General features: G+C 37.1%; 1 protein-coding gene across 1 annotated transcript in view; it reads left to right on the forward strand.

Moving 5' to 3' along the window:
• The window catches only part of TMEM255B (transmembrane protein 255B), a 150,971-nt gene that overhangs the window by 10,583 nt on the left and 114,707 nt on the right, over positions 1 to 25,681 (forward strand). Inside the window, exons 2-3 of the mRNA XM_007501236.3 lie at positions 12,809 to 12,951; positions 21,382 to 21,444. Of these exons, the coding sequence (XP_007501298.1) occupies positions 12,809 to 12,951; positions 21,382 to 21,444 (206 nt within the window). The remainder of the gene's footprint in view (positions 1 to 12,808; positions 12,952 to 21,381; positions 21,445 to 25,681) is intronic.

Genomic DNA, 25,681 nt, shown 5'->3' on the forward strand with positions numbered 1-25,681 from the left:
ATGGGCATCCTTGTTTCACTCCTGATCTTATTGGGAATGCATCTAGTTTATCCCCATTGCAGATGATATTAGCTGTTGGTTTTAGATATATACTGTTTATTATTTTTAGGAATGACCCTTCTATTCCTATGCTTTCTAGTGTTTTTAATAGGAATGGGTGTTGTATTTTATCAAAGGCTTTTTCTGCATCTATTGAGATAATCATGTGGTTCTTGCTAGTTTGCTTGTTGATGTGGTCAATTATGTGGATGGTTTTCCTAATGTTGAACCAGCCCTGCATCCCTGGTATGAATCCTACTTGATCATGGTGAATGATCTTTCTGATCACTTGCTGGAGTCTTTTTGCTAGTATCCTATTTAAAATTTTTGCATCTATATTCATTAGGGAGATTGGTCTATAGTTTTCTTTCTCTGTTTTTGACCTGCCTGGTTTTGGAATCAGTACCATGTTTGTGTCGTAAAAGGAGTTTGGTAGAACTCCCTCTTTGCTTATTATGTCAAATAGTTTGTATAGTATTGGGGTTAACTGTTCTCTGAATGTTTGATAGAATTCACAGGTGAATCCATCAGGCCCTGGGGATTTTTTCTTAGGAAGTTCTTTGATGGCTTGATGGATTTCAATTTCTGATATGGGATTATTTAAGAATTCTATTTCCTCTTCTGTTAGTCTAGGCAGTTTGTATTTTTGTATATATTCATCCATTTCTCCTAAATTGGTGTATTTATTGCCATATAATTGGGCAAAGTAATTTCTAATGATTGCCTTAATTTCCTCCTCATTGGAGGTGCTGTCCCCCTTTTCATCTTTAATGCTGTGAATTTGCTTTTCTTCCTTCCTTTTTTTAATTAGATTGACCAGTACTTTGTCTATTTTGTTTGTTTTTTCAAAGTACCAGCTTCTTGTCTTATTTATTAAATCAATAGTTCTATCACTTTCGATTTTATTAATTTCTCCCTTAATTTTTAGGATTTCTAATTTGGTTTTCTGCTGGGGGTTTTTAATTTGATCGCTTTCGAGTTTTTTCAATTGCATTTCCAATTGATTGATCTCTGCTCTCCCTTGTTTGTTAATATGAGCTTTCAGGGATATGAATTTGCCTCTGATTACCGCTTTGGCTGCATCCCAAAAGGTTTGAAAGGATGTTTCGCCATTGTCATTTTCCTTGATGAAATTATTAATTGTTTCTATGATTTCTTCTTTAGCTAAACGGTTTTGGAGTATCATATTGTTTAATTTCCAATTGGTTTTAGATTTGGTTTTCCATGTACCATTACTAATCATTATTTTTATTGCCTTGTGATCTGAGAAGGCTGCATTCATTATTTCTGCTTTTTTGCATTTGTGTGCTATGTTTCTGTGACCTAATGTATGGTCAATTTTTGTGAATGTGCCATGTGGTGCTGAGAAGAAGGTGTATTCCTTTTTATCCCTATTTATTTTTCTCCATATGTCTATTAATTCTAATTTTTCTAAGATTTCATTCACTTCTTTTACCTCTTTCTTATTTATTTTTTGATTTGATTTATCTAAATTTGATAATGGTTGGTTTAAGTCTCCCACTAGTATGGTTTTATTGTCTATTTCTTCCTTCAATTCTCCTAGTTTCTCCATTAGAAATTTGGGTGCTATATTATTTGGTGCATACATGTTGATTAATGATATTTCCTCATTGTCTAGAGTCCCTTTTAACAAAATATAATTACCTTCCCTATCCCTTTTGATCAGGTCTATTTTTGCATTGGCTTTATCAGATATCATGATTACCACTCCTGCCTTCTTTCTATCAGTTGAGGCCCAGAAGGTCTTACTCCATCCTTTAATTCTGACCTTGTGGGTGTCAACCCGCCTCATGTGTGTTTCTTGAAGACAACATATGGTAGGGTTTTGGATTCTAATCCATTCTGCTATTCGTCTACGTTTTATGGGTGAGTTCATCCCATTCACGTTCAAAGTTATGATTGTCATTTGTGGACTCCCTGGCATTTTGATTGCCTTCCCTAATTCTAACCTTTTCTTCTTCGGCTCTACCTTTTAGTCCAGTGATTTACTTTGAATCAGTCCCCCTTGTCCCCTCCCTTGATGTTTCCCTTTTTAGTCCCTCCCTTTTGTTCCCTCCCCCTCCCCCCTCTCTTTCCCTCCCTTTTTGTTCTCCCTCTCCCCCTCCCCCCCTTGGTTTTCCCTTCTCCTTACCCTTGTTGGGTAAGATAGAATTCAAGATCCCAATGGATCTGGATGTTTTTCCCTCTCAGAGTTGATTTCCCTGAGATTGAGGTTTAAGTAAACCCCCCCCCCTCTCTTCCTCTCCTTCTTATAGGAGTTTTCTTCCCCTCCCCTTCCCCTGTGAATCTTTGTGTGAGAACCATTATTCTATTTGGTCTTTCTTTACCCCCTATTTATACATTACATTTTCCCCACATATTGGTATACATAGGTTGATATAAATGTAGTCCTTATAGAAGAGAGTTTGAGTAAAAGAAGATAACATTTTTCCCCTTTCCTTAATATTTACCTTTTCAGGTATTCCTTGCTCTTTGATTTTCGGTATCAAACTTTCCACAGAGCTCTGGTCTTTTCTTTGCAAAATGTTGGAAGTCTTCTATTTTGTTGAATGCCCATACTTTCCCTTGGAAGTATATAGTCAGTTTTGCTGGGTAGCTGATTCTTGGTTGGAGACCCAGCTCTCTTGCCTTTCTGAAGATCATGTTCCATGCCTTACGATCATTCAGCGTAGAACTTGCAAGGTCTTGTGTGACCCTGATTGGCATTCCTTTATATCTAAATTGTCTTTTTCTGGCTTCCTGTAGGATTTTTTCTTTTGTTTGATAGCTTTGGAATTTGGCAATTACATTCCTGGGAGTTGTCTTTTGGGGGTTTAGTGTAGAAGGTGTTCTGTGAGCTCTGTCAGTGGATGTATTGCCCCCTTGTTCTAGAATCTCTGGGCAATTTTCTTTGATTATATCTTGTATCACCATGTCCAGTTTGGTGTTTATTTCTGGCTTTTCTGGGAGTCCAATTATTCTTAAATTTTCTCTTCTCCCCCTGTTTTCCAGATCTATCACCTTGTCGGTGAGATATTTTATGTTCTCTTCTAATTTCTTGGTGTTTTGGCTTTGCTTTATTAGTTCTTGCTTTAAAGCCTGGTTTTCTTTTACAGTTTGGTCAAACTGGTTTTGTAGATGCGTGAATTTCTTTTGCATCATTTCCCACTTTTCCTCCCAGAGGGCTTCCATCTTTTTGGTCCTTTCTGATTCAAATTCTTCATGGGTTTGTGGAGAGTTTCTATTTCCTTTGGGAGATTTTGGAGAATTTTCTTGTATATCTTCTTCTATCTGCTCTGTATTTTGTATTTTGGCTCCATAGAATGTGTCCAGAGTCGCCCCTTTCTTCTTATTTTTCTTGGTATTTTGGGGCTTCTGTGCTTCTGTGGAGTTTGTCATCTCTGAACGTGGAGGATTGGCTTTTCTTGTCTTTGTCTGGTGTTCAGAGGCAGTCCTGGGCAGATGGTTCTATGAGCTTTCCCTGGGTTAAACTGAATATGCCTCACTGGAACTGGAATGGAAGGGTCGGACCACGAGGCCACACTCTCCCCCTGGCTCGATTTCCGGAAGTTGCCTTCAGAATCCCTGGCCGTGAGGCTGTTTCGTCGGCCTGCGGGGGGATGGGCTGCCGCTTCCCCAAGCTCCGAGAGCACAGACTTTCACTGAGACTTGGATAGCAGGATCCAGCCCGTGAGGCTGTCTTGCCCGCCCTGAGGGTTGCTGTTGTTTTGACCAGCTCTCTGCAGCGGAGGCCCCAGGCAGTAACTTTCACCTGGACCGACCAGCTCTTTGCAGCGGAGGCCCCAGGCAGTAACTTTCACCGGGACCGACAGGCTCTCTGCAGCGGAAGCCCCAGGCAGTAACTTTCACCCGGACTGGGACTTGGGTAGAAGACCCTGAGGGTTGTTGTTCCTCAGACCCTGCTCTCTGAGCCTAGCGCGGCTGCAGCTTCCGGGAGCCTTGGACTCTGCGCTCCTACCCCTGAGGTCCGAGGGATCTCGGGTTCTGGCTTTTAAGGGGAGCCGTACCTTTTGAACCGGGTCCAGGTCCAGGAGGAGGGTTCCCAGGGTCTGTGCTGTTGATCGTTTTGAATTTCGGCGCCTTAGGAGCTTATCGTTTGAGATCGGTTGGGAAGGGTTTTCCGGAGATCTGAACTTCAGCTTTCTCTAAGCCGCCATCTTAACCGGAAGTCCCCACAGATTACTTTTAAACCTCTCTACAATACATTCTCTCCTCGTTTTACCCAATATCATCCCCAGGCAATTTTATGGTCCACTCTAATTTCAAAGTATAGTCACATATACAGGCTATTCCAAGACCAAGTTATGCTGTCCAGTCTAGTCTCTTATCCATGTATAATATTATTGTTGTTCAGTTGTGTCCAACTCTATGTGACCACATGGGCTTTGTCTATGGGGCCCTCTTGGCAAAGAGGCTGGAGCAGTTTGCCATTTGCTTCTCTAGTGTATCCTTATTTACAGATGAGGCACAGAGGCAAATAAGGATTATAGTTTGCAAGTGCCTGAAACTGGATTTGAATTCAGATCTTCCCAACTCCATGTCCAGAGCTCTATCCATTGAGACCTTCCATATAAAGGCCCAGTAATATAACACACATACAGTTGTTGTCCCAGCCAAACTTTTGAAGGAAATGTGGTCCCAGGAGGAACACAGCAGAAAAAGAAAGAGTTGACTTATATGGTACCATGGGCCAAATGCCATGACGACAAGCACTCTTTCATTGTTCAGGAATTTTCTGGTTTGGGGCATTGCTTGAAGGAAATCTGGCCCATTGTCTGGCTCTGAAATATTTTTATTATGAAGCTGTCATTGTAGTGGTTTGGAGTAAAATTTGATCTGTACGATGACCTATATAGATTTGATCTGTAGATACAGTCTTCTTTCTAATTCCTTTTAAGGGGCATAGCCCTTTAGCAAGGCTGCGCCCTTTCCTAGGCATATGTGATGCTGCTTGAGTTTCAACTGGTATGTTTGCTGGACTCATTTCTCCTCTAGTCAGGTATAAGGCTTATAGGGAAAAAACAAGGATGAAGCATTTGCATGTTGACAATTATGGAAAGGAGAGAGCTGACTGTATTTTGAGCACCATAATGTCTTCTTCGGTTCTCCATTGTGCAAAATCAGTCCTAGCCATTGTCCCAACTGATAGATTTAAACACGTAGCTGTCCTTTTATTAGATGGTAAGCATCTTCAGTACAGAGCCAGGTCATATCTCTTTTTTCATACCCAATCAACAAAAAAGCATTCATTAAGCACCTCCTATGTACCAGGCACCATGTTAGCTAGTCAAGGGATATATAGGTCTCTAACCCCTTGCTTATCATTAATATGTAATAAATGCTGGTTGAATAAAAGAATGATGTAAATATTCCAGCAGGCTCTGAATCCTGATGATCCCATGAAAGGAAGTACTAGTTCCCTCTGACACATCTATTTGATTTCATGTTTAATGAAAGACAAAAGGAATCCATTTGGATATTTTTTACCTTAAGAGCCCAGAGTTAAACATATATTATTGGTTCATGTCCAATTTCAACAGGGACAAGAAAATTCAGTACCTGCAGAAGGACTATCGATTATCATGAAGGGAAAAGTTGGCAGGAATGTGTGTGGTCAATTCTTGTGCTAATGGTTGGAGAAATTAATGTCCATCATCCAATAAATATTTATTGGAACCCTTGCCCATTGCTCTCATCTTCTTAGGCCTGGAGAACACTAGACAGGATACAGGGGATGACTTGATAAGGGAATTCATAGGAATATATGGGCCAAAGGAAAATACCATTTTTCATGGTTAATCCAACATTTGTTTAATTTGCAAATGGTTAAAGTCATAGATAGAACATTAGAACAGAAAAGGATTATTTCATTTAATCCCTTCATTTTGTGTATCAGATTTTAAATTTTTATGGATATCTTTTGTTTTTATACCTTCCTCCCCTCACCCAAATATATCATACCCCCTTCTTTATCCTTTATAACAAAGAAGAAAATAGAAGAAAAAAAGTAATTTGGCAAAACCAGCTAACATATAAACTGAGTCCAATAGTGTAGGCATTGTTCCATACCCAGAGTACCCCGCCTCTGCAAAAAAAGTGAGATATCTCTTCTTCAGAGCAGAGTTTGATCATTATACATTTAATTTTTAGCTTTTTGTTCTTTCCATTTATATATTTTTAAATAATTTTGTTTTGTAATGGTTATAATGGGTGGTTGCCAAAAATTATAATTAGCCCTTAAGTCACAAGACTGTTAATAGCTAGATTTATCAATAAGAAAAAGAAAATAAGAGAGAGATATAGAAAGGAAGTGAAGAATTCCCTAGCCTTATAATCCAGAGCCTAACAACTCAGTGTCTGTCTTCTAATCCCAGCCTCAGAAAATCACCCCCCTCCCAGCTTCCTGCTGGTTCTCATCTTATAAATCTACACCTACTAGCTTTCTTATACCACTCCCCACCAATAACAATTCCTCAATTAGACTGGTACCACCCAGGGGGGGGCAGTGCCTGTGGGATCAATTCCCTGGTTGCTGATTGACCCAAATTCAAAACAAATAGAAGGGAAGGCTAAATCTCTGATTGATCAAATAAAAATACAAATTCCCTTTTCACAGTATAATGGTTTTATAGCTCTGCTTATACCATACAAGTCTTTCCATGCTTCTTTCTATTCATCACAGTCTTAATTTCATATAAGCATTATGTTATATTACAATTTTGCACCACAAATTGTTTAGACATCCTCCAGTCTATGGACACCTATTTTGTTTCCAGTTATTTACCATCACAATAAGTACTGCTATGAATATTTTGGTGTATTTAAGGGTTTTTTTCCTGCCTTTATTTTACAGGTGAAGAAACTGAGGTCTGGAGAATTCAAGTGACATGCCCATATTGCATGAGTAAAAAAGTAGCAAGAGCTTTTTGCTCCAAATCCTTTGCCCTTTCTAGTGTATCATTTTGGCCAATCAAGCATTAATAATACATTGTAGTCTCGAGTTGATTCTTTGTGCTTTTATGTATGGAGAGTGACTCATGATGAATTTTTCAAAAGAAGCATATGCTGAAGTGAGTTTTAACAGAGGGGACAGAAGTGGAAACACAATGGCTAAGTAGAGCAAAATTGATCTAGGATTAGAGATTCCTATGGAACATTGTGTGAAAGTGTGAGAATAAGCAAAGAACAAGAAAAAAGGAGCTATTGCCTCGCACTTAGAGATGTCTTACACCACCAGCTCTTCATTTTGTCTCTGCATTAAATGGTCACTCTTGTAGGGCAGTATTTTTGTCACCTTCTCTGGATTAAGAAAATAGAATGGTTTTCCTTATATTAGAAAAGTTATTTCAATTTGCCTAGTATGTTTTCATTTAATTTATTTCTGAATATTTGACAATTAAACTTCTTTATCTTTTTCTCTTAAATCCTCCATAAAGCACCTTAGATGTATAGGTGTCTACGTTTCTGCTAGACAAAAGCAGTTATAACTCAAATGAATTATTTTTTTCTCAAATTAAAAAGAAAAATAAATCACATTTTCAAAATTAGAAGCCTAATAATAGGAAGATGGAGAGAGCATGATAGTTTGATTACCCTATAATTTGCTTTAAAATTAAGCAAATATAATTCACATATAGCTCATAGGGGAAATTTTTTTGTCTTAGATTGTGTGTGATATAGTGCTTACTGATCTCCTGACCAACAAAGCCTCCATCAGAGTATATAGTATCTTTGATGTAAACTTATGCTGATGTTCATGATTTTGAGGCAATGTAGCAGAGTGGATATAGCAATGGATTTGGAATCAGAGGATCAAAGTTCCTAAATGAACTCTGTTACTTAATATCTGTATGATCTGAGGCAAGTCACAAAATTTCTCTTAGGACTGAATTTTCTCATCTATAAAATTAGGAGATTGAGGCTAGATATTATCTAAGGACCCTTCCAACTCTAACTGATAATCCTATGATTTCTGTAAGGCAGCTAGATGGCACAGTGGATAGAGCTTGGAGTCAGTAAGATTCATCTTCAAGAATTCAAATCTGGCCTCAGATGCTTCCTCTGTGACCCTCGAGAAATCACTTAAGTCTGTTGGCCCCAGTTTCCTCATCTGTCAAATGTACTGGAGAAGGAAATGGCAGACCACTCCAGTATCCCTACCAAAAAAACTCCCCAAAGGGTCATGTTGAATCAGCCACACCTGAAAACAACTAAATAATAACAAAAATGATTTCTGTAAAATCTGCTCTGTGCAAAATACTGTCCCAGATACTACAGATACAGAGACAAAATCGAAACAGTTCCTATTCTTAAAAAGTTTAGAATCTACTGGATAGTATACCGTAGTCTTGCTTTAGAGATAACTCTCCAAGCCATTCTAGAAGGCTCTGCCAATGCAGTCCATCTTCTATTAGGACTTTTCTAACTGAAAAGTCATCAAGTACAATTGGCCACCCATTGTGTGTGGTTGTAAACAATCTAGTCTAGAGAGATCTAATCTGGAGATCTTCACTGGAAGGTTAGTCACTAGATGATGGATGTTTCACTGAATGGACCTTATGACAAGTGAGGATGGGGGGAGTTGTTTACACAAGAGGAGGAAGAGAGTGAGATGGATTGAATTTCCGTAGACTGTAAACTTTTTGAGGGCAAAGACTAGTTTTTGTCATTGTACCCCCAGTGCCTAGCACATCACAGTAAATGCTCAGTAAATTTTTGGTGAGTGAGTGATTACAATCTAGTACTCAGTAGAAGTAGACTTCTTTAAAAATTTTCATTTTATTTACCAATTACATGAAATAGCAAATTTCCACATAAATTTTCATAAGATATATGATCCAAATTGTCTTCCTCACTCCTCCTTTTCCCCTCCTAGATCTGCCAAGCAAATCAATCTGGGTTATACATGTGTTGTCATGCAAAATATATTTCCATATTATTCATTTTGTGAGTGACTAATAGAAGTAAGCTTTCTTTTTTAAAAAACTTTTATCTTCCATCTAAGAACCAGTACTGTGTATTGATTCCAAGTCAGAAGAACAGTAAGGGTTGGGCAATGGGGTTAAGTGACTTGCCCAGGGTCACACAGTTAAGAAGTACCCGAGGTCAGATTTGAACCCAGGATCTACCATCTTTAGGCCTGACTCTCAACACACTGAGTTCTCTTACTGCTCCCTAGAAGTAAACTTTTGAGAACAAGAACTGTCTTAATTCTTTCTTTGCTTAAAATAGTTTCTTCCATAGAGTAGGCATTTAAAGAATGTTTATTGAATTCATTGAATTGAAAAGCATTTTGTGTGTGTATGTGTGTGTGTCTGTGTGTGTGTGTGTGTGAGAGAGAGAGAGAGAGAGAGAGAGAGAGAGAGAGAGAGAGAGAGAAAGAGAGAGAGAGAGAGAGCACGAGAGAGGATATTTTAGTATGTGTGACAGGAAGTATGGCAGTGGATAAAGAGTCTGAGTCAGGATGACATATACTGATAGTATGATCCTGGGTAAGCCACTTAACTTCTTAATTTCTCTCTTCTACCCTCCAACTCTCTAAGACTAGACATTACAGAGCATGTATGATTTGCATTGAAGGAAGGTTTCTCCTTACCAGAAGTTTCTCAAAATAGTGAAATCACAGGAACAAACTAAATGCTTATTGATTGGTTTAGAAAATTATATAGTGCTTTTGGTGATTCCCAGGTGCTTCATGATTAAAAAACTTTAAAAGCATTCATGATCTCAAGGTAGGGAAACTCATGGTGAAAATTTTCTCATTTGGGAGTTCCCTTTTACAGTGAAATCACAATTTGAATCTTATCCTTATCCCTATTTTTATGGTGATACCATGTGGTTCCAAATCATGAAGCAGAGACTCAAAATTTCCCATAGTCCTTAAGATACTGGAGAGATGAATAGGGATCATAAATGATGTACAGTATCTTTCCAACAATAATTTGTATGTAAGGAAGGGGTTTAAAAAACTTCATATAAGAAATACATGAGCGGAGAAGTAGGTGGACCAGTCCTGGAACGAGGGCAAAGGGCAACGAATGGACAGTGCAAGCACTTTTCCCTGACACCCAAGAAATTATTTTTTATTTTTATTTTTTAATTTATTTTTTAGAATATTTTTCCATGTTTCCATGATTCACTTTCTTTCCCTCCTCTCTTCCCTCTCCACTCCCAGAGCCAACAAGCAATTCCACTGGGTCGTACAAATGTTGTCACTTGATACCTATTTCCATATTATTCATTTTTGCTATAGAGTGATTTTTTTAAAGCCTAGTCCCCAAATCACATATCCATATATACATGTGATAAGTGATGTCATATGTTTTTCTTTTGTAATTCTACTCCCATAGTTCTTTCTCTCAGTGTGGTTACATAAGTCCTTCAGGAATGTTCTGGCCTTTTGCATTTATTAGTAGCAATGTCTATTACATTGGATTTTTCTAAAATGTTTTACTTTCTCTGTACAATGTTCTCCTGGTTCTGCTCCTTTCGCTTTGCATCACTCCCTGGAGGTTGTTTCAGTCTCTATGTAATTCCTCCACTTTATTATTCCTTTTAGCACAATAGTATTCCATCACCAACATGTACCACAATTTGTTCAGCCATTCCCCAATTGAAGGGCATCCCCTCATTTTCCAATTTTTTGCCACCACAAAGAATGCAGCTACGAATATTCTTGTACAAGTCTTTTCCCTTATTATCTCTTTGGGGGCACAAACCTCTCAAGAAATTGTTAAAACCCTTAGAGAAGGGATTCTTAACCTGAAGTCTATGGACCCTTTGGTGAAATTTCAAAGGGTCTATGAATTTGGATGGGGAAAAAAATCACCTCTTTTAAACATATAATTTCCTTTTTAATCATAAGTATTTTGTTTTGTACATAGGAAAACATTGTTCTTTATCGGACTGCCAAAAGGGTTCCATGATCCAAAAAAAAGATGAAAAACTCCTGGTTTAGAGGAAGGCCTTCAGTGTGTTGGGTAGATATACTATAGAGGCTTTATGGGAGGATGCTGACAAGAATCCTATTGGATAAGAAGGGAGGGAGAGTGTGCCAATATCCATGAAATCCTGCATCATTGAGACTCCCTAGAAGGAGCACTCACATTGAAATCATGCATCTGTGGAAGACTTAAAAAAAAAAAGGGAGAGACAGAGACAGAAAGTGAGCATGAATATGCCAGGGGATCCATTAACCATAAAGAACCATTAACCATAAAGGAACTTTGGAATCTCATTGGAGAGGAGAACTGAGGCAAAAGCTATCTGGTGTAGTAGAAGCTAGATAATTGAAAGCACACATACCTTTTTGCATAGCTTAACTTAGACTGGAAGAGAGAGATAAGGACACAAAATGCAAAGAGTTATCTGGTAATCAGGGAAAGCTGAACTGGGAACATATAAAGATTAGAACTGGAAAGATCATATAGATGTATCAAGAACCCAGGATTCATAGGATCATAGATCTAGAACTAGAAGGAACTTCAAAGCTCATATTATAGTCTTAGTCTCACATTTTACAGATGAAGAAACTGATACCCAGAGGTTGTGACGTTCCCAAGTCATTTAATCAAAGGATTCCTGAATTATAACTTGCCTTATAGTAATAAATGCTGATAACTTGTTAACTGTCTGAAAATAGACTAGATGGCTAGAAGTTTTCAGGCTCAAAGATCCTAATAACTTTCCCATATTGGAGAAATTGGATTTGGTTATTGACTGTAACTGTTTACCTGCATAAAGCTTGCACCTTCAAGTACTCTTGCCACCTGGGAGTTTTTCCACTGTGCTACTTAGAGGCCCCTTATGGCCTATTAAAATTTTTATTTTTATTTAAATAAAGTATAAAAATCGTTCCTTGCTTGCTGGCCATACAAAAACAGGTAGCAGGCCATGGACCAGAAGATGTTGCAAACTCTTATGTCAAAGACCCTGGGTTGGTAGTAATAAAGGCAAAGATCCTGATTCTGCCTCAGTGGGTCCCTGTAAACTAGCATAGGCCAAATACTTCACTTGTAATTGTTTTTGCTTTGTTTGCCTGATGAATGTCAAATATGATGAGATTACGTCCCAAATAAGATGCGACATAACTCAAATAAATTTACTACGCAAGTGAACTCCATGAAAGAAGAGACAATGTCTCAGCTAATTCTTGTATTCCTTCCCCCCAATACCTGGCGTTGTGTATGACACACTGGTTACTTAATATTTATTTGTTGCGTTGACTGAAAGTCTTTCATCCTAGAACATAGTATACAATTAAGAATGAGGTACATATTAAGCCAATAGTGTTGTCTTTTTAAAATTAAGCTAAAGAGTGGTTAGTCTGACTCTCCTGGATGACTTCCCTCAAAAGCTGTTTATTAGCAGATGAGAAACAAGGACAGCTTAAATGGCACAGTGGATAGAATGCCAGGTCTGGAGTCAGGAAGATTTATCTTACTGAGTTCAAATCTGGCTTCAGATAATAACTGTGTGACTCTGGGCAAGTCACTTCCCTTTGTTTGCCTCAGTTTCCTCATCCATAAAATGAGTTGAAAAAAGAAATGGTGGATCACTCGAGTATCTTTGGCAAGAAAACCCAGAAATGAGGTCCTGAGGGTCAGATACAACTGAAAAATGACTGAATAATAATGAGAAACTCCATTCATAACTCTTTGAACTTAAATATTTGCTGAAGCACTTACTTTTGCATCTATGCTGTTTTTTAAAATAGATTTCCACCCCTCACCCCTTACATCTTCCACAGGGCAGTTTGCGAGAAGAAAGCAGATTTCTCTGTCATTTGCTGTCTCTCTGCTGGTGGTATCCATCTTCATACTGACCATTGGCCTTGCAGCGACAACCAGAACTCAGAATGTGACCGTGGGAGGCTACTATCCAGGAATTATTGTGAGTGCAGCACTCGTGTGCTTGGGATGGCAGGCTATAGGGTTCTATTTGTGGTATGAATGAAGGAAATTCATATTTCTTAGCTCCTTTTCTCATTGTTTTGTGCCACAAAATTGGAAGTTATCCAGAAGTCAGGGTGTTAGGTTCTGGGTAGTCCCACAAGGAGGTTCTTTTGGCATACCCTGGCATAAGCATCTTTCGGGACTCCATCTAGGGCAATGTGTGGGTACAGCTATAGAGAGAAAAGTCAAGGATCTGAGTTGTGGAAGGAAAAGGCCTTTTCCCTTTGGTTTTAGAACCGTGCGCTTTATGTACAAGTACATGAAAAAACTTTGGATCAATAAAGAGCTCTAGAAGAATTTTTTCTTTAAAAATTAATTTACTTAATACTTAATATTAATCACATTAAGATATAAATAGGATATCATTACAGGCATATTTCTCTAAGAAATATAGATATTTTGGCAATGGACCAAAATATTCTAAATGGAATAAAACTGTCCAAAGTCTGTTTTGGGAATTAAATAATAGAAAGAATGAATTCCTTTCATTCATTAGTTTGACAAGTATGTCATTTAAATCACTTATGTGGGACACTTATTAAAGTTCCTGTGAACAAACCAACAATTCATTATAATGAACTGGTGTTAGGAAAAAATGATGCCTGTGTTGAAAATAGGAAAATCCTCAGAATGCTTTTTGAAGTCATTATTGAAAAATAGAAGTTAAAGAATGAGCCCTATGGAAGAATTCCAAAAACCATTGTACTGAAGTGTCTGTGCTGATGTTCTTTCTCATCCTAAGACAAAGATGAGCCTGTTCTATTTTTTCTTAACTCTTACCTTCCTCCTCAGAATCAATACTATGTATTGTTCCAAGGTAGAAGAATAATAAGGACTAGGCAATGGGAGTTAAGTGACTTGCCCAGGGTCACTCAGCTATGAAGTGCCTGAGACTAGATTTGAACCTAAGACCTCCTGTCTCTAGGCCTGGTTCTCAATCCACTGAGCCACCCAGATGCCCCCAAGCCTATTCTTAATGGAAGGGCCAGTGAAATGACTCTGCTGTGCCCTAGCAAGAAATGGAGACGAGGTTGGTTGACAGGCCACTTGCCTTGTAGACCATGTATTGTACTTAAGGATTATACCCAGTTTCCAAATCCCACATGTAACATGGTTGATTATTTTGAGGTTTTACCGAAATGTTTTCAGGAAACATTCTATTGTCAGCATTATAACATGAACTGAAATTTTCTCCTGAATATTGATTCAATGTCTTTGTAAATGTATTTTGGGAAATTTAGATGATCAAAATACATTTACAAGAGATAAAAAGTAAGGGAGAGTTATGGAAGATAAACACCTAATGATGGGATAGTGCTATTAATAGCCTCTGGAGCATTAAAGCCCAGAATGAGCTGAAGGTAGTGATGAATGCTGATAATTACAGAAAGAAAACTTTTACCAAAACTCTGTTGGAGCTAGAGGAAGATCATAGAAAGGATAGAGTTATTGTTTTGAAATCTGGAGTCAATGATCATGGACAAAGGAGCGAGAAAAGTGCTATAGCTAGATCCTGGTTAGTGCAAATAATGAATCCCCTGAAGAGATCATATTGCATATGAATTCACACTATTGAAAGTCATAATTATGTAAAATATGGTAATTATTTCCAGTTCCCTAATAGCTATATGTAGTACAGACTCAAATAAGGCAAGCACTTCAGGGGATTCATCATTCACACTAAGCAAAACCTAGCTATACTCAGTGATTATTTTATTTCTCTTTTCTCACCAAGGAAAATGGACTTTGGACTGGGAGAGATGGCCTTAAATGCTCTCACTCTCATGCTATGACTCTTAAAGATACATAAGAATATACTAGGATATTTCACAAATTCTTGTATAATGCCTTTCTAGATGAAGAGAAAGATGAACCTAGGGGGTGGTTGAATGTCCAGACCCAAAGAGTAATGTCTTCTCATTAGGAGATATTTGGATGATATTAATTATTGCTCAGAAGGAAGTGTCTAGTAGTGTGGAGGGATTTGGGGATCTGCCCTTGGTCCTGAATTTTTCAACATTTCTATTTGTAATAGTTGAGGACAAAGATGACCCATGCTAATCCAGTTTTCAGTTGACTTGAAGCTGAGAGGGATAACTGAGTCAAGACCTCGAAAGATCTTGAAAAGTGCAAATAAATGGCTGGACCCAGTAAGATGAAATTAAATAGGAAGAAATCTTACTTGGGCAGTTGATTAAAAAACAAACAAACAAGTATTGTATTAGGGCATGCAGGGCTGCTATCAGTTCGTGAGAACATCTGAGAGTTTTAGTAAACTTGCATACTCAATAGAAACCAATGGAAGCCAATTGTCCTCAATGCAATCTTGAGTTGTATTGAGAGACATAGTGTGTTTAATTAGGTAAATGGCAATCTCAGCACTTTGTACTGGTATATTATGTTTAATTCTGAGTGTTATATTTTAAGAGGGATGTTGATAAACTAGAGATTATCCAGAAGAAGGCAACCAGGAAAATGAAAAATTAGAAGCCATGCCATACAAGTTGAAGGTACTAAGGATATTTAGCCTAGGGAAGAGAAGAGAAGACTGAGTCTGGGGCATGATAGTTGTCTTCAGGTATTTACGGGGTGGTCATCTATTTTATATACACTTATATGTCTACATGTCTTCTCTGTTGAAATGTAAGCTCCTTGAGGACAAGTATTACATCATTTTTATCTTTGTATCCCCATTGCCTAGCATAGTCTTTGGTATACAGTATTTAATGAATACTTGCTGACTAATTGAAGTAGGAGATCCCAAAGACAAAGAATGCCATAATGTTAAAGGGGATCTGCCATGAGTAGGATAAATGTAATAATTTTGTGGATTACATAACAATTGTCAAGGTGATTTTAGGGAAAGATAATTGGTATTGCCCTCCCTGTCCATATTTGTCAACTGTTGTTGTTTCTGTTGATTAGTTGTGGCCAACCCTTTGGGACTCCATATGAATTTTTTTTGGGTGAAGATACTAGAATGGTTGGCTATTTCCTTCTCCATTAGATTAAGGCAGACATGTTAAATGACTTACCAAGGGTCACACAACTAGTAAGTATATGAGGCCAGAATTGAACTCAAGTCTTCCTGATTTCCATACCTAGCACTTTATTCACTGAGCTTCTATTTGCCAAGTACCTCTCTTTTTTATTAAAAAAATTATTCCTCTCTTTTGTTTTTAAATCATTTACATTTCTGAATTTGTTCTTTTCCTTCTCCCTACTAGAAAGTGATCTCATAACAAAAAAAAATTAAAAAGAGAGGAGGGAAATGAGTTCAGAAAAATAATGAATACATAAAAAACCATGACATCTGTATTTTCATACATCCTAGTTTTTCACCTTAGCAAAGAAGACAGACATCAACTTTCTTATATCCCTTCTTTGAGGATAAGGGTGGGACATTATGATTTTACATAATTCCATTCCATTTCTTTCTTTTAAAAATTTTTTTATCTTCCTTCTTAGAATCAATACGATGTATTGGTTCCAAGGCAGAAGAGCACTAAGGGCTAGGCAATGGGAGTTAAGTGACTTGCCCAAGGTCACACAGCTAGGAAGTATCGGAGACAATATCTGAACCCAGGACCTCCTGTCTCCAGACCTGGCTCTTAATCCACTGAGCCACCTAGCTGCCTTCACATCATTCCATTTCAATTGTTTAATTTTTGTTTCTCCATTTAAATTATTGTAATCATTTTGTATATTTGTAGTTTTGTTCAATTCACTTTGCTCAGATAAGTTTTCCCAAGTCTAGATGTATTGATCATATCTGCTATTTCTTTTAGTCCAGTAATATTCTATTACTTTCGAGTGCTACAATTTGTCTGGCCATTCTCCAGTTGATGGACCTTTTCTTTGTTTTCAATTCATTGCTACTATAAAACATGTTATTATAAATTTTTTATATGCTTGGGACCTTTCTTTATGTCATTGATTTCTTTGGTATTTAGCCTAGTGATGAGATCTCTGGGACAAAGGGTATGAACATTTTAGTTGTTCTTTGAACAATTTAAAGAGTTTTTTTTCCCCAGAATGACTGAACAAATTCATAGCTTGGCTAACAGGAATTAGTATTCCTATCTTTCCATAACGCTTCCAGCATTTTCTATTATCTTTGCCAGTTTGCTGAGAGAGAAGTAAAACATCGAGGTTGTTTTGATTTGTATTTCTTATTATTAGTAATTGTAACATTCTTTCATATGGTTGTCTATGGTTTGCAGTTCTTATGAGAACTATTTGTTTATATCTTTTGATTACTTTATTAGGTGATAGATAACCTATTCTTTTCTTCTTACTAACATTGTTGTTTATTAGTTCAGTCATGTCTGACTCTGTGTGACCCCATGGTCTTTGGTCCATGGAATTTTCTTGGCAAAGATAGTAGAATAGTTTGCCATTTCTTTCTCCACTGTATCCTCATCTTGCAGATGAGGAATTGAGGCAAATAGAAGTTAAATGACTTGCCCATGGTCACATTCCTTCTAAGAATTTGAGGCTGGATTTGAACTCAGATATTTCTGACCACAAGCCTAGTGCTTTATTCACTGCACCACCTAGCCGTTTTTGTCCTCTTAATATAGGACTTTATTTTTGCAGAAATATCTTTCAAACTCTTTTATGTTCCAGGCCTAGTTTTATCTAACAACAGCAACAACAACAACAACAACAACAACAACAACAACAACAACAACAACAACAACAACAACAACAACAACAAACTCTTACCTTCTGTCATAGAATCAATACTGTGCATTGGTTCCAAGGCAGAAGAGTGGTAAGGGCTAAGCAATGGGGGTAAAGTGATTTGCCCAGGGTCACACTGCTAGGAAATGTCTGAGGCCAGATTTGAATCCAGGACCTCCCATCTCTGGATCTGGCTTTCAATCCACTGAGCCACCTACTTTCTTCCTACTTTCTTCTTAATAGGTAACTTTTGAAGACACACTGAGTTCAAGACTCAAATTGATCTTTAGTGGTGGAATTTAGGAGTAGGAAAAGGCAGATGGGGGGATACTTTTAGACATGGAATCTTTTTTATTGCTACTTAGATCTCCCTGATTTTACCTACATTTACCAAAGTTGTCCAATAAAGCATCTTCAAATGACTTTCCTGTCATTATTTTACATATCACTGAACCAAGAATGCACACTTCTGTGAACACATTCAGAATTCCTTCAGAAATATATTCCTCCATGTCAAATCTCAGGTCAGATATCTTGTGACCAGATACCTCTTACCCCCTAAGTGAGCTCACCTGAAAACATTAAATTTGATGCTCTTAAAGTTCAGTTTGTGATAGCTTCCTCTTGCTCAGAGTCACCCTCTTGCTCAGTGCATTGTGTGTGGCCTGGGAGCAGTATAACAGGGGCCCTGGGATCACAGGCATTCATTTTTAAGAACCTTTTTTATTTTTTTAAATAAAAGGAAGAAGAAAAGAAAGCTGAGATCCTAGTTTTTGACCTCTCTCAATATCTGTGGTTAGAATTTCTCACATGACTTCATTTAGAGTTCACAGTTGGGCAATATATTCTCACTCTGCAGCATTAGATTTAGCCTCTTCTCCCCTGGAAAAAATGGGAAATAGGCAAAGTTCATTTCCCATCTACCTTTTTGCTTACCTTTTATTTCTTTCTCTAGTCATCAAAACTTCTGATCTATTCCTTCAGGGTCCTATTTTTCTCTAAGGTAACCAATGAACTAATTACTATTAAGATATTAATGACTGATGATGGATTAATATGTTGCCCTTCCCTAGTAGTATATTTGTATTTTAGTTCCATGGGATGGCTGGAAATAGAATCACTTGTTAGGAATTATTTATATGAAGTTCATGAACTGGTCTTTGTGTTTTCAAAAATTATTTTGATAATTGCATTTTAAATTCCATATACTTTATTTTTATGCATTTACAAACATCATTAAGAAAAGGGGCCCACAGATTTCACTAGGTTGCTGAAGGGGCCCATGATGCAAAAAAAAAAAATTAAGAACTATAAAAAGGAATTCTTTATTCCTTTTAAAAATTCCTCTTACCATGGAGATGTGTAGGAATTAACCAGCCCGCAGTGACAGGAAGGAGAAATCATATAGAGACAGGAAGGAGGAACCATAGAGACAGGAAATGAATAAAAGGAGATAAAAGGCTGTCAGTTGCTGACAGTTTGGGCTGGCAATTGTGCGGAAGTTGGCTGTTGGGCATGAGTTGGTGGTTGGCATTTAGTTGTTGAAATATAAAGGCAGGCCTGAGCTTACTGAGAGGGCTTTTTGACTTTAGTCTTTAGAGGGCTTTTTGGCTCTTGGGATTTTGGCTTTTGGTTTGAGCTGTTAGGTTTTTTTTTCTTTCTTGAACTTTTTGGAAGGTGACTGGTCTTCCATTGACAGACCTAATTGGGGCTGAATTAAACACTGATGGAGTTGGTTTTGATTGGGCTGGATTGGGTTGGAACTTTGTGAGGTGGTTGTTATTAGCAGTGGTTGTTAGTTATAGGTAGTTAGAGGTAGTAATTATAGGATAACTAGTATAGAAATTAGGACATTTCTTTCTCTACCTCTTTCCTATATTTCTCTTCTTTACTATCTTCATTTTACTATATTCTTTACTATCTCTATTTTAACATTTTAACAAAAATTGTTAATTGTTAAAAGCTGCTAGCAGTTTTCTTTTCTCTGGCTTAATGGGATAATATTAATTTACAACTCTACTATATTCTCATTAAAAATTAAATTATTAAAAGCTGCTCTCTTATTTTGTCAAAACCCCTCTTTTAACCCTTACATAACCCATGTCTTAACTCTAAGGAAAAGAGGCAGCAAGTGACTCAGTGGATAGAGAAATGCCCTCAGAGTCAGGAAACACAAGTTAACATACTCCCCAGAAGATTTATTAGCTTTGAAATCCCAGATAACTTGCTTTGTCCAAGCTATTGTCCATGGCAACTTTTGAAGTCTCTAAGCTGAGGAGTAGATACCTTTCTGCATTTAGTAAAGGGATAATTAAATCACAGTTCCAGTCTTAAAAAAAAATCCTCTTAAGCTCAAAGGAATTCCTCTTGGATATTAGAATTCAGGCAAGCCTAAATATATATGGGTGATATATTTTAGAGGTAAGCACATCTCTCCACATGCTTAAAATGAGATGACAGAAGAGAACTGCCTATTCTGCTCAGATATGATGTACCTACCTGCTCAGTGATTAGAGGGCTAGATCTGAAATCAGAAGACCTGAGTTAAAATCTTTCTGTAGACACTCACTATCTGTGTGATCCTGGGAATATCACTTAACCACTGACTGCCTCAGTTTCCTCATCTGTAAAATGGAGCTAATAATTGCACCTACCTCCCAGGATTGTTGTGACTTAAGATGAGATATTTATAAAGTGCTTTGCAAACTGTAAAGCACTGGATAAATACTAATTATTATTGATATTATATAACCATTATTCATTTTAAAATCATTTGTATATATATGCATATATCTATGTAAGTAATATATTAGTTTCCATTTTTATATACAAATACATATATATAGATAGATACATAATCAAGCACATAGACATGCACACATATAATATATATGATATACTATATATTATATATTTACATTAATAACATATATAGATATAATTGAATGCTTACAATGTATAGCATAAATAATGCATGGGTGTATATTCATGTGTAAAATGTCTGTATATAAGACATAAAGTATATAAAAATCTATCTTATCTACAGTGGAACCCAAGCCCATAATCTGAATGCAAATTTCTTTTTTTAATTTTTTATTAAATTTTTTAATTTTTAATTTTCATTTGTTTGTCATGCAAAGCACACTTCCACATTGGTCATTGTTGTAAGAGCACACTCATACATAACCCAAAGTCCAAAATAAAACTGTATGTTTTGTATACTGGATGTATGTCTACTGATGTGAAAGACGACTCCAGTCAAGTTTTCACGGATAATCATCCACCACTACTGCTGTTACTGTGTACAGTGTTCTCCCAGTTTTGCTTATTTTGCTCTGCATCAGTTCCCATAGATCTTCCCAGCTTTTTCTGAAATCATCTTGCTTATTAGTTCTTACAGCACAGTAGTCTGAAAGCAAATTTCTGCAAGTTCCTCATAGAGTGGGAACTATACCCAATCACTGCCTAGAACTGTCCCAAAGAGCTCCAGTCCAATATGGACTGTTCTGCCTCAGGGCCCGCCAGGGTAAGATGCAGATGAAGATGACCTCTTTTTGCTATCATAAAATATTTCCCAAACGTTTGTATTATCAGCTTTATTACTTACTGTTAAACTTTCCTTAGCAGACTGCTAAGCATGCTGAAATATCGACCTGGTTTTCCTTTTTTCTTTTGGTTGTAGCTTGGTTTTGGATCCTTCTTGGGAATTATTGGCATCAACTTGGTGGAAAACAGAAGACAAATGGTAAGAAGAGTCTTTCTTTTAAACATGGAATGCCTGTGTTTCAAAAAGTAAGCCTTTGGGGCAAGTTATTCTATACACACCTAAGGGAAACTCCATGCAGTAGGGTGCTTTTCCAGTTGGGGCTCAGTGAAAAAGATCAGGAAATGGGGAAGTTCTTATGTTAAGCAAATAAGACGTAAAGCAAAGATGAAATGACTGTGTGAATTTGGCATACTTCTATTTTGTGGTTCAACAATTCTATTATTTCCTTTGAGCTACAGTTCTTGACATAATCTGTGCTTACTGAATTTAACTGACTTGGGCTAAGATCATACTCAAGACTTACCCTAATTGGAAAGTCTAGCAGATTCTGGCTTATAGAAACCATTTTATGAACTCTTATTGGTTGGTTTGCTTGAAAGAGATTGCACAGAAGATGGGGAATAGGACATGAAAATTCTGTTAGATTTAACAGAATGTTAGAGGGGCAATTTTAGAAATCATCCAGTCTGTTTCCTCTAATTTTAAAAGAAGAAATCGAGGAGGGGATATTCTCTATTTCTTCCCAGCCTTCCTTAAGCAAAACTCCCTTAAACAGTGCCACTCCTAGAGGCAATCTCTCAAATGGCTTCTTCCAACTCTATTCCTTCCCAAGCTTTTCTTGGTCCCTTGGCCTAAGAGCCTAAGAACTTTTTTTCTCATCCTCTCTCCAATGTTACTAGAAGCTGGAATCCACATTTTGCAGATTGTGCCAGAGCTGGCCGCTGCTGTTTCCCCTAGTTCTTGGCCATCAACAGGATCAAGAACAGTCAGGATCAGCCTGCCTATTACTCTTCACAAGTTGTCCTTGTGTGGAGCTCTCCCTGGTTTCATCCCTGCTGCCCTCCTCCTTCTTCCTTCTCTTCTTCAACTTCTTTGTTATTAAGCATCCTCCTTGCTGTATAACTCATATCTTTTTTTTTCTAAGAAAATGTATGAAAATCCTTTCTTTTTATCTTTGAATCAATACTGTGTATTGGTTCTAAGGCAGAAGAACAGTAAGGGCTAGTTAATAGGGGTTAAGTGACTTGCCCAGGATCACACAGCTAGGAAGTATCTAAGATCAGATTTGAACCCAGGACCTCCCTTTTCTAGACTTGGCTCTCAATCCATAGACTTAACCTAGCTGCCCCCACTTGTATCCTCCTTGACATCACAATGTTCTTGGTTCCTTCTTTAATACATTGGAGAAGAGAAAAAACTAACAACAAAAAAGAAATCGAGGCATTTAAAAGTGAAGACCCCTGTGCAAGACTGCATAGCCATTGCAGAGTCAGCACTAAAACTCAGATCTCTCCATTCTAAATACAATGCTCTTTCTCATTATAAAACTATTCCTTCCCAGTCTGACCTTGTTTTGAAAGATTGAAGTCTTATTGAAGGTAAGAATTACATTTATTGGTTTTAAAAAGTTGTTTTTTAATTAATTCATGGTCTCAGGAGCATATTTGCTGCCGAGTTCCTGTTGGAGACATCAATAAAAATAAACAGTTGACTTCTGTCCTCTAATTATGGTGAAATTGTTAGAACATTTATTAGTGTGTGTGGTTTGGGGATCCTCACTCCCCCCCCCCCCCTTGTCTCTTTTTTTCTCCTCAAAACACTACATTAAATAGTTAAATAAACCATATGGATGATCTTGACTTCTCATTTCACCATCAAATTTACAAGTAATCTTGCCTTTCTTATTGATTGCATGGACAAAACTGAGGAAGAGATTCACAGAAGCAAATTCCAAACCTGGCTTCACGGTCCCTGTGAGATATGATGTATTCTCACTCTAAAGCTCTTGAGAAGGAAGGTCATGATCTTTCAGAGTTTACATAGCTTAGCAGGCAAAGGAGAGAGACAGAGAGGAGAGACAAAGAGAAAGACAGAGAAGTGAGACAGAAAGAGAGGAGAGAGAGACAGAGGGTTAGAGACAGAGACAGAGACAGAGAGAAACACCTACTCAGAGACAGAGACACAGAGAGACACCTACTCAGAGACAGAAAGAAACACACAAAATGAATTACCTATTTGTCTAAATAAAACAAGCAGGAAAAAGAACAATATTTTTGATTGGTAAACAATGATTGAGCTGAAATAAAAGAGACAGAGGGGTTGTAGTTCAAGTTAAATATTAGAAAAATATTTTTGGCCATAAATATTATGAAAGAGGCATTTTAAAATGGGGTGCTAATATACCCCATGAACAAAAGAATGCTTGCATTCTGAACTCTAAAGTGTGGCCCTCCAGACAGTTGGCTGCAGGTCCAGGCAGTCCACATATGTTCTGGTCACCAGCGTGATCTTACTTTTTCCATTCTCAATGAGAAACAGTGAACATGGAATGTAGTCAGTGATGGACTGGAAAATGCTTAACAACTGGCTCTCAGAAGACACAGGATACTTTTTAAATTTTAATCTGCATTATTCACATTTTTCCCCATCTTTTTCTCAAGTCTAGACAACTAACAAGATGGTAAATCAAGCCCAGATTTGTGGTGTTTGCTAATTTCTGAACTATAAAGGCTCACGCTAAAAAAATTATACAGTCAACTCTTGTGAGGTACTTGTAGCCACTGATTTGTAACATATTCTAATGATGAAGGAATATGAATATCAAATTCTTTCTTTAGTCTTTGCTCATGTACAGGTCATTATCTATGGAGTTTGGGTTTGTTTTTTTTTTTTAAAAACCTTACCTTCCATCTTGGAGTCAATACTGTGTATTGGCTCCAAGGCAGGAGAGTGGTAAGGGCTAGGCAATGGGGGTCAAGTGACTTGCCCAGGGTCACACAGCTAGGAAGTGTCTGAGGCCAGATTTGAACCTAAGACCTCCCATCTCTAGGCCTGACTCTCAATCCACTGAGCCACCCAGCTGCCCCCTCGGGGTTTTTTTAAGAGTAGCTGATTGCATGATGTCTATATGAAAGTTGAAGTAGCCATGGGACTCAAAGGGCCATAAAAAAAAAAACCCAACAACTATGCATATCCCTTGACTTAGCATTATCACTACTGGGTGTATATCCCAAAGAGATCAGAGATAAGGGAAAAAGGACCTACTTTTTCCAAAATATTTTAGCAGCTCTTTGTAGTGGCAAATAATTAGCAACTGAGGGGTTGTCTATCACTTGAGTAATGGCTAAATATGTTGTAGTATATGATTTTAATGGAATACTATGGTGCCATAAGAAATAATGAACAGGATGAATTCAGAAAACTCTGGAAAGACTTATGTGTACTGATGCAAAGTGAAGTGAGCAGAACCAGGAACAATGTTTATGGAAACAGAAATAAATTAAAAAAAAACAAGAAAAAATAACTAAAATGCTAAATCATACCATAGATTTTGAAATGGATTTTCCAAAAGGGTTTAAGCAATAATAAGTCATTGAAATAGGTATGCAAATTCCCAATATGATCACATTGAAGGGAATTGAATTCATTTGGATATTTATGTTTGGATTTTTTAAATTAGTGATTTAAAAATAAAATATCATTATAATTTTAAAAAGAGTTGGACATGACAGAAAAATGATAATAAACCTCTTGCCTAGTTAGGTCAAAACTGTAGAGAAATTGCTGTAGAAATTCAAGAGTTCTTGTGGAATTCTCACTATAATATTTTTAAATGCATAAAATAAAATATGATACAAAGGAAACCATTTATATTAAAATATAATTATTAGAATATTAAAAAGCTCAGGCTAAAAACTCCAGTTTTAGACATATATAAGTTATTCACACATATATGTACATAGATATATACTAATATATGGCTATACATGCATACACACACACATTTTATACATATACCTCCTGGTAGGCTTGCATTCAAATATATATATATATATATATTAATACAATATTGCTTATTGAAATCTTTCCTGGACTCAAAAGTTCCAGATTTTCATCATCAGGATAGGGAAGCATTTGTGAATACAGCATGATGTCAATTTTGGACTTTTATTGCTTTCTTTATTCCTCTAAACAGAGATTCCAGTTAGAGTGGCAGGGGTGGATTTGTTTCATTTTAATCAATAAAGAAGCAGCTGTGAATGGAAATTCTTGGCTTGGAGCTATGGCACCACAGCTGTCATCCTGGAACTTCAAATACATTTTTCCCCCCAAGTTTTAATGGCTTTCTCCATAATGCACTAGATTTATTTTTTGCTTTGTGTGTATGTTTTAAGTACTCCTATTCTTAAACTGGTGTTTTTTATTTATAGTCCAA

Source organism: Monodelphis domestica, chromosome 8 (genome assembly GCF_027887165.1).
Source record: "Monodelphis domestica isolate mMonDom1 chromosome 8, mMonDom1.pri, whole genome shotgun sequence".
NCBI lineage: Eukaryota > Metazoa > Chordata > Mammalia > Didelphimorphia > Didelphidae > Monodelphis > Monodelphis domestica.